Source organism: Aethalodelphis obliquidens, unplaced genomic scaffold, assembly GCF_003676395.1.
Source record: "Aethalodelphis obliquidens isolate GAN/ISIS:26980383/991018 unplaced genomic scaffold, ASM367639v1 scaffold59, whole genome shotgun sequence".
Classification (NCBI taxonomy): domain Eukaryota; kingdom Metazoa; phylum Chordata; class Mammalia; order Artiodactyla; family Delphinidae; genus Aethalodelphis; species Aethalodelphis obliquidens.
In genome coordinates this window covers 5,951,935-5,965,845 of record NW_020838003.1, presented here as the reverse complement: position 1 = coordinate 5,965,845, position 13,911 = coordinate 5,951,935, and the positions used below count along the sequence as shown (strand labels likewise).

Genomic DNA, 13,911 nt, shown 5'->3' with positions numbered 1-13,911 from the left:
TTTTATCAGCTGGCAAGTTGACAATATTCTTGCCACAAAACAATTCACTATTACACAAGCAAAACATAGTGATACACACCTATGAATGGACCATGTCTACAACTTTAAAAATAGGGGGGAAAAGCACATCAAAGACACTGCCTTTATATTAAGTATGTCAAAGATCCAAGTATATTTGAAACCCAGACAAGAAACACTAATTAAATCAGGTCTTGGCATGATTTATTATAAACAGAAATCTGAGATGTCCTATCCTGTTTTTTTTAATTTCTTTTAAGAAAATGGTTTGATTTGCCAATAGCATTATTATTTACAAGTCTTCAAAATCTGGATATTTACATGATTGTAAAAGGGTTCCACTTGTTTTTCCTTTAATGCTATGATAACCATTCATGTCAAAGCTAGGCTATTATATTACATTTAAAAGATGTTCTTCAAAATTTCAATTATATTTAATGAAGTTTTTAGAAGTCTTCCTCAATCCAAATTATTTAAGAATTTATGTTCTAATTCAATATTAATAAATTAAAAGAAATAGCAATAGTTTCTAAATTAAAGCAGAACAAGTGGCATACATATTTTGAAAGTATAGTTTCTTTAGAATACTTTACTCTTTTATTTACTTAAGTTGATTTCACAGGATACTAGTAGGAATCTGTCTTGTGACATAAGAAAATAAATAGGAAAAGTAGGACTCCACTCACAGGAGGAATCAATGTTTCCAAATAAACTTACTGACGCCACTAATTTGGAATTAGTAATAATTCAAAGACTGTCAAATATGTTTTAGAAGTTTTATGCTGTAATGAATGTGAATGTAATGAATATGATGTAATGAATGTGATATAATGAATGTGAATTGAGATTACAGGAAAATATTTAAACATCTTTAGAGAACATTTACATTAAAAACACTGTTTAATATAAACCACTGATTTGTTAATTATATAGCATAATTAACTGAGGCAGCATCTATCAAGCAACATTTTTGGATTAGATACTCTATGTTATCAAAGTTAGTTGTATTTCATTGAAAAACTAGTCTGTGGTATTCACTTTCAACTAATTCACATTAATTTTCCCATAAATTTAATTCTATTTTTCATGTCTTTCCAACATGTAGGTGGATGAACCAGGAGGTAGGGAAGAGTAGAGAAGAGAAAAAAAAAGAGAGATATGGAAAAAGAAAATAGAAAAGAAAAACTTCAGAGAGCTATTAAAAGAAGGAAAAAATAGGGCTTCCCTGGTGCGCAGTGGTTGAGAGTCCACCTGCCGATGCAGGGGACACGGGTTCGTGCTCGGGTTTGGGAAGATCCCACATGCCGCGGAGCGGCTGGGCCCGTGAGCCATGGCCGCTGAGCCTGCGCGTCCGGAGCCTGTGCTCCGCAACGGAAGAGGCCACAACAGTGAGAGGCCCGCGTACCGGGAAAAAAAAAAAAAACTACATTAAAAAAAAGCCCTACAAATAATAACAATTATTTTTAAATCATGTCAATTTTCATCAAAGTACCAGAAATGAACTACTTCTTCATCCAGAGACTGAAAAAGTAAAACCACCATGAATGTTCAAATGGGAAGGAAAATATTACAAAGCTGCTCAAAAGTCTATTATAATTATTCTTGAATTAATCCTCATCTAATCTCCTGCCTAGACTGGTGGCCAGAATTCTGAGAGCAAGGTAAGGGAAGAGGACTGGGTGGGGAGGAGGGAAGGATTTCTCAACATTCCATATACATATATTCACTTAATCTCCCTGTTTTCAATTTTCTCAACTCCTGATCTCCCCCAGTAAGAGACCTTTGTTTTAATCTTTCCCACCATCTGCTAGCATGGGAAAGGGCAGTTACCCAGAGTCATGAAATATGTAAAACTCTTCAAGAGTTTTCAACTAATCCTATTTCAGAAGGTTCTTGCCCCATCCCCACACATACCATTAACACAGAGATATCTAGAGCCAGATCCTAGCCTTTTTAAAGATCCTGAAATTTAAATTATATTAATATTTTGGCTTTCTCCATTGCTGACTTAAGATTTGACATTTTCTAATCAGTTACTACTGTGGTATGCATTCAATCCATCTTTACCTGGAAGCCTCAGAGCACATGTTATTTTCAAGTGTCCATGTGATACTTGGAAAAAGAATATTAATCTTATACTATGGGCCACAAGGAAAGTCTCGAGGAATTTTTTAAAAGTAGAAACTAAAAAGGATGCGGTCTTCAACCATAAGGCAGTCAAACTAGAATATAGTAAAAATTTTAAAAGTCAAAAAAGGTTCCAAAATTTTAAAATACTCTCCCAAATAAGAATAAAAAGTCCCATGGCAGATTATTTAGAAAATAATGACAAGAAAACTAAATATCAAACATGTAATTAGAGGCAAATTCACAAATTTAAACTCTTATTAAGAAAAAAAAAAACTCACAAACCTCATATAAAACTTAGAAAATTATAAAACAAAACAAATCTCAAGATAATATAATAAAGAAAAAGCAAATCAATAATTTATAAATAGAAAAAAATAGCAATAAATTCTACAAACTACACTAAAAAACAAAAGTACTTTAAAAAAACATACACAGGATAGCACAGGGAACTATATTCAATATCCTGCAATAAACCATAATGGAAAAGAATAGGAAAAAGAATGTATATATATGTATAACGGAATCACTTTGCTGTACAGTAGAAATTAACACATTGTAAATCAACTATTCTTCAATAAAATAAATTTTAAAAAAATATACAGAAGAATGTCCTATTCTTAGGCTATACATATAAATTATGCATATAAAATATTTGTGTATTTTATATGCAAATAAAAGTGTTATGATGAATGAAGTGTTATGATGCCTGCAACTTAATTTTAAGTGGTTTAGAAAATATAAAAGAATATCTACTATTTTCTCTAAGCAAACTACTTATCCTAGTTTTTCTAAGCAAATGTGACAAAATTGGTGAATCTAGGTGATGAGTATATAGGTGTTTGTTATACTATTCTTTCAACCTTTCCATTCATTTAAAATTTTGCAAAATAAAAAACTGAGGAAAAAGATATGCTGACATTGAGGGTATTTAAAAATAAGAGTTTAAGCTCTTTCAAGTAAGAGCTTAACTAAGCTTTATTAAGCAATAAATTCCAAGAAAATATGTAATGTTTCATTATTTTCTTACCTAAAATGTTATGAATATGATTTAATTTCTCTTTAGATTTTCTTTTCTAAAGTGCTATCAACCAAGGAGTCCCCAATGCTCTAAGGTAAAATGAAGATAGATCATCAAGATTCCTGATTTTATGGTGTTTCAGAAAATATTACAGTGAAAAGTCATTTTTAAAAGCTTACATGTAAGCTTTAAAAAGTATAAAGTATACATGTATACTTTAAAAGTATACATGTACATGTACACTTGAATTACTTTGAAGTGAAAAATTAAACAGAAAAAGTTGATTGGACATGATCCTATAGAGATTTTGTAAGCATTTAAGAATAAAAATATGTAGATGTTTTAATTGTGTAAATATAAAAGCTGGTATGCAGAAGTCATTCTTCTTTGTACTTATTCATTTTTAATGTTCTATAAAGTGAAATGTGAAGTAATAGTTCCCTAGATAAATGGCTTTATGTGGATTTCAATCATATTCTAACTCAAATATCTGCATAAATATCAGCTTCAATAAAAAAAAAAGGTTGATTGGAAATATAGCAGGTCCTCACTAAACATTCTTTTGAAAGTGTGGAAAATCCCACTAAGTTTCTGTGCTGACACCAAAGCACTTATAAAGGGGCCAAAACTACAAAAAATGATCTGAAACTGAGTAGATTTTATAGTACACTGCACCCTTTAAAAGGTCCACTGTGCATTATAACACAAATCTACATTTTATCCTCAAACTTTATCTAACTTTATTAATCCCAGAAGATTTCTAGGTTAGACTTGATTTGAAAATCAAAGTCTAAAACCCATGAAAACTACAGTAACTATCTCTACATATGTGAGATTCTATTGAACTGGATTCAGACATAAAAGTTAGCTGCTACTTGAAAACATATATACAGAAACATGGGTCAAATTTTACAGGCTCTTTTAGGAGTGTATATAACAGGCCATGAGAGTCATAATTTATTATGGTAAGAAATACTATGATAGGTTAAATACATCAAATAGGCACATTCCAAATCTTCCTTTAAACTACAGTTCATGTCCTTTCTTCTTGATAAATGCTCCCTACTACAAGTCCTAATGTACCGTATTTTACAGCTGTAGAATTTTTTTTCCTAGTGAAAAGTTCTATCTCTTGATCTCCACCACTCTCAGCAAATGAAACCTAACAACACCATCACCTTTGATTTTAAAATATGTGAAGCAGGGCTTCCCTGGTGGCGCAGTGGTTCAGAGTCCGCCTGCCGATGCAGGGGACACGAGTTCGTGCCCCGGTCCGGGAAGATCCCACATGCCGCGGAGCGGCTGGGCACGTGAGCCATGGCCGCTGAGCCTGCGCGTCCGGAGCCTGCGCTCCGCAACGGGAGAGGCCACAACAGTGAGAGGCTCGCGTACCGCAAAACAAAAACAAAACAAAACAAAAATATGTGAAGCAGTCAATATTAACAAAAGTGAAAGAAGGGAGAGAGAGAGAACATTTTCGTTTTTGACAAATATAATGATATTATGTGTGCCTCTGTAAAATGGGAAAGTCAACATTAATAGAAACTTGGAAAGAACTTTTACCTTATAATAAAGGACAAGTTAAGAAAACCAATCTTACTGGCTTACAATTACACTTACAAGTGATCTGGAAAAGTAGGCTGGAGGCCAAGATTCTTAAATCAAACAAGCAATCTATCACTGAGAAAAAACAAAGCATGTTTCTGAGAGCCTCATAGCTGACATAAAATGGATTTGTGGTATGTTATAAAATACTAACAGACACCCTTTGAAAATTACTTCAAAGTCTTTATTCTGGCAGGTTTCTGCTATAATATCTGGACACTGTTTAGTTTTTTTGTGTAATGTCAAAATATACACCTGACTAAACATTCTTATAATGAATAAAGGACAAGATTCTTAACTCTGACTCTCATTTGTGAAATCCCAGGAATGAAAATTTTCTCTTTCAATATTACTTTTAAGGACTGTTTGAAAAGTTTAGTGTAAATTAAATTTTTATAAAATAAAATACTGATTCACCATATATAATATATATTTTTACAAGGGTGTTTAGGCTGTAACATTTCTGGAAGCACAAGATAAAACTATTAATAGGAGTTCCATAAGAAAACAATTGCAGACAGATGGGATTTAGTGTTCCCTTATACAGTTTTGTAAACCGCTTTAATTTAACCAAGTGAATACTTTAATTTGAAAATTTTAAAATGTCAACAGGTTTATCTGGGCAGCAGAATTATTGCTATGATATTGTTTTCTAAATATTAAACTCAGATTAATCATTTGTAAATTATCTAATTACTACCTGAAATTAAACTGCCATTTAGAATATATATACTGAGACATATTATGTCTCAATTTCATTTTTTGAGAATCTGCCTTAGTTTCATTTCTATTTCGTGGAAAGAGTCATAATTTAAATTTTTAAAAAACTTAAGGTCCAGTTGAAGAAGTGTGCTTTTTCTCCCCTGTAAACTTTCTTTTTAGTTTTATGCTTTAAGACATTTCCCTTGAATCTGATCACCTAGCAACTCACTTTTATCCCAACCAACTTATTCTTCATGCCAAGAGAGAAAATAAATGGTGATTACATAACAGCAATATAAGAGACTGAAAAATAAAATATTCCAACAATAGTCCGTTCTGTCAGCATGATGTTCAATATATCATCTGAATGACATTTTCACTGATATGAGTATTTTATCTGATAGTGCGTGCAGACATAAACAATTTCATGAATATGTAAACTATAGGTACAAATGGTAGGAAAGATTAAGAAGGAAACTAATTTACCTGCAAGTAATGCGGACAAATGTTAGATACTGGCTGGCTATAAGAGCATTAGTAAAGTTCTGATATACGAAGGCATTAGTGGTTGAGTTCTGATACATAAAGGCATTATTGGTTGAGTTCTAATACCCAAGATGCTAATCCTCAAGTCAGATAATTAAGAAAGATCATTCAACTGATTGTATTTATCACTTTGATACAGAAGAAAAACCAGCTTAAACTACTCAAGAGCAATTTCACATTACAGCAGTATTAGAACTGGATCCTGAAGCAATGTGGCAGTACAGAATTATAACAAGGGAATTCTAGGTGATTTAACTAAAGTAAGATAGTCTCTCCCATACAGGCAAATAAAAACCCAAAACTAATACATTTCACTCTCCCTCAAAACATCTTTCTAGATTAGGAGTCAGCAAAACTTTTCTCTAAAGATCCAGACAGTAAATATTTTAAGCTTCGTAGGCCACATATAATCTCTGCAAATTCTTTGTTTTGCTTGCTTTTTAAAACCATTTAAAACTGTAAAGACATTCTTAGTTCACAGGTTATAAAAAAAAAACAGGCCACAACTGGATTTGGCCCATGGTCGAACATCGTTTGTTGACCCTGCTCTGGATAGCCCCCTTTTATCCAAAATGAGGCGGACCCTGAATGGGCATGTAATGCTGTCAGTGCCCCTTCATCTGCACACTCATTCTAAATCAAATCCTTGTATCATACAGGTGGCAACAACAGAAACAAAGCAACAACAAAAATAAACCTTTAGTATTTCCAACTATGTAATAAGAATAACATCACTCGTGGAAATCGCCAACTTTTAAGGAAGATATATTACTTTCTTTGAAATCTTTTTAAAAAATCTGTTACCTCTGATAATTATAAAAATAAATATTTTTATGGAATAGTTATATTGTATTAGATACAATTGTAGACAGATTTTTATTCCTTTTTCAACAACTTTATTGAGGTATACTTGATAACTTTATAGAGGCATATTTTGCATATTACGTTATTCACCATTTTCTAATTTATAATTCAATGATTTTTTAGTACGTTTATCAACCAACACCATAAATCAGTTTTAAAACTGATGATCCCTGAGGCACATTTACTGTTAATGCCTGTTTCCTCCCAACCCCTCGCCCCAGGCAACCACTAATCTACTTTTTGTCTCTACAGTTTCACCCTTTTTTTGGACATTTCACATAAATGTGGTTTCTGCATCTGCTTTCTTTCACTAAGCATGTTTTTGAGGTTCGTCCACATCATAGCATGTATCCATAGTTTGTTCCTTCTTATTGCTAAACAGTATTCCAAGGGATATGTTGCACATTTTTAAAGTGTCAATTTATTAAGTTTTGACATATGTATACACTCAAACCATCACCAGTCAGGATAACAAACATGTCAATCATCCCCCAAATTCCTTGTGTTCCTTTGTAATCCCTCCTCCCCCACCCCATCCCAGCCACCTTGTCCACAAGGCAACTATCAGTCTAGTTTCTGTCACTATACATTACTTTGCATTTGCCAGAATTTTACATAAATGGAATCACACAGTATGTACTCTTTCTTGTCTGGCTTCTTTCATTCAGCATGATTTTTAAAAAATTCATTCATGTTAAAGCATGCATCAATTGTTTCTTTTTATTACTGTACTAAAGAATATTCAATTGTATAGACATAACAAAGTTTGTTTATACATTCACCTGTCAATGGACACGTGAAATGTTTCTGGGTTTTGGCTATTACAAATAAATCTGATATAAGCATTTGTTTACAAATCTTTGCGTAACCATATGTTTCCACTTCTCCTGAGTAAATATGTAAATGTGAAGTAGTAGGATCATATAGTAGGTGGGTATTAAACTTCTTAATCTACCAAACTGTTTGCCAAAGAGGTTGCATCATTTTACATTCTCACAGCAGCATATGAACATTCCAGTCACTCCACATCCTCACCAATGTTGGTATGATCAGTCTTTTTAATTTTAGTCATTCCAATACATGTGTAATGATATCTCATTGTGATTTTAATTTGTATTTCCTTAACTACAATAATGTTGAGCATCTTTCAATATGTTTGTCATTTGTCTGCCATGTGTTTGTCACCCCTTAGTGAGTTGTGTTCAAATCTTTTGATTTTTAAAACTGGATTGTTTTATTGTTGAGTTTTAAGAGTTCTTTATATATCGTGGATTTATCAGACAGATGATTTACAAATATTTTATCCCAATCTGCAATTTACCTTTTCATTTTCTTAACAGTATCTTTTAAAGAGAAAAGGCTTTTAATTTTTAAAAAGTACAATTTATCAATTTGTTCTTTTGTGGATCATGCTGTTGGTGTCATATCTAAGAAATTATTCCCTGACCCAACATTTTCTTCCAGAAGTTTTATAATTTTAAGCTTTACATTTAGGTCTTTGACACATTTTGAGGTAATTATATATGGTATGAAGTGTGGATCAAAGTTCATTTTATCAGATACAGATATCTAATTGTTCCAGTGTCGTTTGTTAAAAAGACTTGTTTCGCCATTAAAAATGCTTTTGCATCTTGTTTTAAATCAGTTGTCCGTATGTGTTTTGTCCTTTTTTTTTTTTTTGGACTCTCTATTCTGCTCCATTGATTGTTTTGTCTCTTTTGACATCAACATCACATTGTCTTAATTCCTGTAGCTTTATAAATCTTGAAATCAGATAGTAGACCTCCAACTTTGTCCTTTGTTAAAGATGTTTTGGCTAGTCTAGATCCTTTGTATTTTCACATGAATTTTAGAATCATGTCAGTTCTACAAAAAACCTTAATGGGATTTTGACTGAGAATGTACTGAATCTATACATTACTTTGGGGATAATTGACACCTTAACAATATTAAGTTTACTAATCCCTGAACATGATTCATTCCATCATTTATTTAGATCTTCTTTATTTAATTTCTCTCCACTATGTTTTGAAGTTTCCAGTGTATGGATCTTTCACATCTTTTGTCAGATTTATCCCTAAGTATTTCATATGTTTTAATACCACTATAAATGGTATTCCTTAGTTTTAAATTTTAATTTGTAAATGTTCATTGCTGTTATATAGAAGCAAACTGATTTCTGTATATTGATCTTGTATCCTTCAACTTACTTAACTCACTTCCTTGTTCTAGTATCTAGATCATGTCATCCTTTGAAAAATGAGTTTTACTTCTTCCTTTCTAATCTGCTGCCTCTTTTTTTTGCCTGACTACACCAGTTAGAATCCCTAGATTAATGCTGAACAGAAGTGGTGAGAGTGGATATCCTTATCTTGTTCCTGATCTTAGGAGGAAAGCATTCAGCCTTTCATCACTATGATATCAGCTGTTGCTTTTTCTTAGATGCCCTTTTTCTGGTTGAGGACATTAACTTCTATTCCTAGTTTTCTGAGACATTTTAGTCAGGATCAAGTGTTGGATTCTGTCAAATGTTTTCTCTGTATCTACTGAGATGATCACATGACTTTTGATTTTTAGTGTGTTAATGTGGTAAATTATAATGATTGATTGTTGAATGTTAAACTAACCTTGAATTCCTAGGATAAGCCCTACTCATCATGATACGCTATTCTTTTTACACATTGCTGGATTCTATTTGCTAAAGTTTAGTTTATAATTTTAATATCTGCATTCATGAATGATGCTGGACTGTCATTTCCTTTGTCTGGTTTTGGTATCAAGGTAATGCTAATTGCTTTAGGTGGGAGAGTAAATCAGGTTCCTGTTACTCCATCTTAGCCAGAAGTAGAATTCTGTTTAATAGTTATTAGGTCATTATCTCATCTACTCCTTCCTAATCTAGAAAGTATATATCATTATCAACATCATTTTACATATAGGGAAAATGGGGAATGGGGGAAAACTGAGGCTCAGAGAGCAAGGTAACACAGTTCTAATCTGCAACTAGGATTTGAATCCACACGTATGAATCTAAAACCCATTCTCTTAACCTCCTACTATACTATACTATTTAAATAGTACTCAGAAAAGATTCTCTTGAGACACACAGATTAATTTCTTTTTCATTAAGAAAAAGCATTATATCTCTAAAAGACCCAGGTAGTCTGGTCTGGAGCCCATGTCTTAATCACTATGGTATTTGTTAAAAAGAATGAATGAGATGCCATTGTTTCTTATACACTGAGTTAGGATCTATATAAACTATTAACACTACTCAATATACTGAAAACATTACTTAAGAAAAAAGATACATCTAGGAAGAAAGAGTCTTATAAAGATACTTTACAGACCTAAACAGACCAACTAAAACAGTAACAATAGGTGTTATCATTCTAAAATTTTATTTAATCTTTGATACCACATTGTGAAATAGATATTACTATATAAATTTTATAGATGAGGGAATTTGAGACACAACAACATTAAGAAACTTGTTTGGGAGGAGGGGCAATATAGGAGTAAGGGGTTAAGAGGTACAAACTATTACATATAAAATAAGCTGCCAGGATATATTGTACAACATGGGGAATATAAACAACATTTTATAATAACTATAAATGGATTATAACTTCTAAAAATTGTGAGTCACTATATTGTACACCTGTAACTTATACAATATTGTGCATCAACCATACTTCAATTAAAGAAACATTTAAAAAAAAGAAGAAAAGAAACTTGTCTAAAATCTGCCATCCCTTAAGTAGCAGAACAGGTATTCAAGCCCAAGTCTCTACAGCTCTAGAATAGTCTCTTAAAATTTGTATTTGGTTTCCTGTTTGTGTTTCACATTGCAATGTTGCCATCCCTGAGAAACAAGACACACTGCCAAGGGCCTTTTGGGAACAAGGAAATTCCAACATCAGATTCAAGCAGAGCTCAATGCCAACTGAATTAGAGCTAAGCTTTGATGATAATGAAGGCGAAGGGGGGTTTCCCAATCCCTGACTGGATTAAACTTGCTTTGCCCCCTTTCTAAAGCAAGTTTTCCTTCCATAAAACTGGATAAGTTCCTTTTATATATTTCTGATGATTTACAATAGGTACAGCTCAATGAGTTTGGACTACCAGTGGTGGGCTATAATGCAGAATTGCTCTCAGGAGTAGGATGGGAGGAGGAATAATAGCTCTTCAAATAACTCCAGTCATGAGGCAAGACAGGCTGAAGAGCCTGGACTCTTGAGGAGACTCCCAAGGTGTAAATACCAAGTATGCCTCATACTAGCTGTGAGACACTGGAAAAATTACTTAACCTCTTTGGGCTTCCATCCCTTCACCTATAAATTACAGATGATAATTTACCTCTTATAGGGTTCAGGATTAAAAGACAGAATATATGAAAAATGTCTGGAATAGTACCTAGCACTTGGTAGGCACTGTTTAAATTTGGCTAACAATATTATTATTATTCCTATAGTTACTGCACAGGAAAAAATTACATACATTAAATAGGCACGTTAGAAATTCTGTAGGATTAAGAAATATTGGCAAAAAACTATATCTTTTGAAACACAGTCCTATAAAAATCTGATTTAGCTATATTAGTGTCCCAAAAATGGCTTTGGAAATTAATTTCCAGCATCTTCTATAAGTGGGCAAACAGCTTTTAAAACACAAGCAGGGATAATCAGAAACAATTCATTAAAATAAAGCAAATTACTCAATTCCATTAAAGTAGCATTAAATACTTACTATGGACTCAGCATTATGCAATACTCTATAAGGTACATGTAAGATCTAGACCCAACTCCCAAAATGCTTAAAATATTAGCAAAAATAACATAGAATAGACTAATAAGGCAAAGTACAAGTAAATGTCAGAGAGTGGCACATAACTCTAGAAAAGAAGGAATTCTAAAGCACCACTAAAATTTATGAATTCAACTCATAAAAAAAATTATCTATGTATATATTCAGTGCCACTTCTAATGCTACTGACAAGAACAAGTTCAAAGGGCTGGTATGTTATAAATTATTAATGAATCACTTAAGCAAAAAATAAAAGGGGTTACTGAATAATTTTCACTATAACTTACTGTTCCTATTTTGGTCTCCAGAAAGTTTTCCCTTTCTTCATCTACCTTAATTTCATGTCCAGTTTTAAATAATTCAAGCATTTTGGGGATGTCTCGGCCAATGGAATCTGGTTAGAAAAGGAAAAAATCCAAAGTTACCATTACATCTAAACAAGTAGCAAAAATTACTGAGTAAGAGAAACATTCAGGGCTTCCCTGGTGGCGCAGTGGTTGGGAGTCCGCCTGCCGATGCGGGGGACACGGGTTCGTGCCCCGGTCTGGGAGAATGGCCCGTGAGCCATGACTGCTGAGCCTGCGCGTCTGGAGCCTGTGCTCCGCAATGGGAGAGGCCACAACAGTGAGAGGCCCGCGTACCGCAAAAAAAAAAAAAAAAAAAAAAGAGAGAAACATTCAACCAAGTTAAGATATAAAAAATGATTTGTGGCAGAGAGCCTTTAGGGTGGCCCATTTCCTGGTGTTCATGCCTTTGTGTTATCCCTTCCCCTTGCATATGGGTGAGAGTTGCAACGTGCTTCTAAGCAAGAGACAGTATGATTATGCATACCTGATTACATTACATAAAACTGCAATGCCTATCTTGGAGGAGTCTCTCTTCCTACTGGCTTTGAAGAAGCAAGCTACAATGTTGTGAGGGCATATGGAGAGCCATGGGTCAAGAAACTGAGATCCTCAGTCCAGAAACCTGCAAGGAACTGGATTCTGCCAAAAAGCCACATGAATCTGGAAGGGAACTTTCCCCAGTCAAGTCTCAGATAAAATCACAGCCCCAGCTGACACCTTGATTGTAGCTTTATGAGACCCTGAAGCAGAGAACCTAGCTTAGCTGTATACATATTCCTGACACACAGAAGCTGACACAGTAAATGTGTGTTGTTTTAAGCCACTAAATTTGTGATATTATTGTTGTACAGTAATAAATAACTAATAAATAAGTATATACAATGATGATGCTTATACTTTAGAAACACTGATGACAAATTAAAATAAAACCTATAAAATAACACATGATAAAAGCTGACAGTGGAGTCTTGAAATCTTTGAAGAACTTTTTAATTACCTTTGTGTGAAATTTGTCTGACCTGCCTTACCATAAAGAAGGGAAGGAACTAGAAAAGTAGCAAGATCTAGCAGTAGAAATAATACCTCAGTGAGTGGTACAATCTGGAAGCAGCTCATTGCTGCACAAATGGTTACAGAAGCTGGCAGGAAGAAAGAGTTAAGAATTGAGACCTTATTGGATTCGAATGTCACTTTGTCCTCCATTAGGGTGGAAAAAAAGATGCAACTGAATAAAGAAAGGAGAAAAATGGAATCAAGGTAAAAACTAAGAATTTTCAAAGGACCATGGAGGAGACTCCAAACATAAACTATACCTTCCTAATCGTTAATCATTAACATTTTAACTCAAATTCAACACATAATATATATTTTTTAGTTTTACTTTAAACTTTTTTTAAATTTGTTTTTTATTGAAGTATAGTTGAATTACAATGTTGTGTTAACTACTGCTTTACAGCAAAGTGACTCAGTTATACATATACATATTCTTTTCCATTATGGTTCATCACCGGATATTGAATATAGTTCCCTGTGCTGTACAGTAGGACCTTGTTGTTTATCCATTATATATATACCAGTTTGCATCTGCTAATTCCAAACTTCCAATCCAACCCTCTCCCATCCCTCTCCCCCTTGGCAACCACCAGTCTACTCTCTATGTCCCTGATTCTGTTTCTGTTTCACAGATAGGTTCATTTGTGTCATATTTTAGATTCCACAAATAAGTGATATCATATGGTATTTGTCTTTCTCTTTCTGACTTACCTCACTTAGTATGATAATCTCTAGTTGCACACATACTTCTAATATTCCACAATACCAAAACTTAACCTGAAAAAATTTCAATTTTGTACCTAGAAAATGTGATTTATTTGA

The 13,911-nt window shown here is 33.3% G+C and overlaps 1 protein-coding gene across 12 annotated transcripts in view; it reads right to left on the bottom strand.

The window, feature by feature from the left end:
• Nucleotides 1-13,911, bottom strand: part of MRPL1 (mitochondrial ribosomal protein L1) — a 101,604-nt gene that overhangs the window by 26,236 nt on the left and 61,457 nt on the right. For all 12 annotated transcript variants that reach the window (XR_003428880.1, XR_003428879.1, XR_003428881.1 and 9 more), the window contains one exon: nucleotides 11,977-12,083. Coding sequence is in view for 8 of the 12 variants with exons in the window: in XM_027087679.1 (XP_026943480.1) it covers nucleotides 11,977-12,083 (107 nt within the window). In the remaining 4 variants the exon portion in view is untranslated. The remainder of the gene's footprint in view (nucleotides 1-11,976; nucleotides 12,084-13,911) is intronic.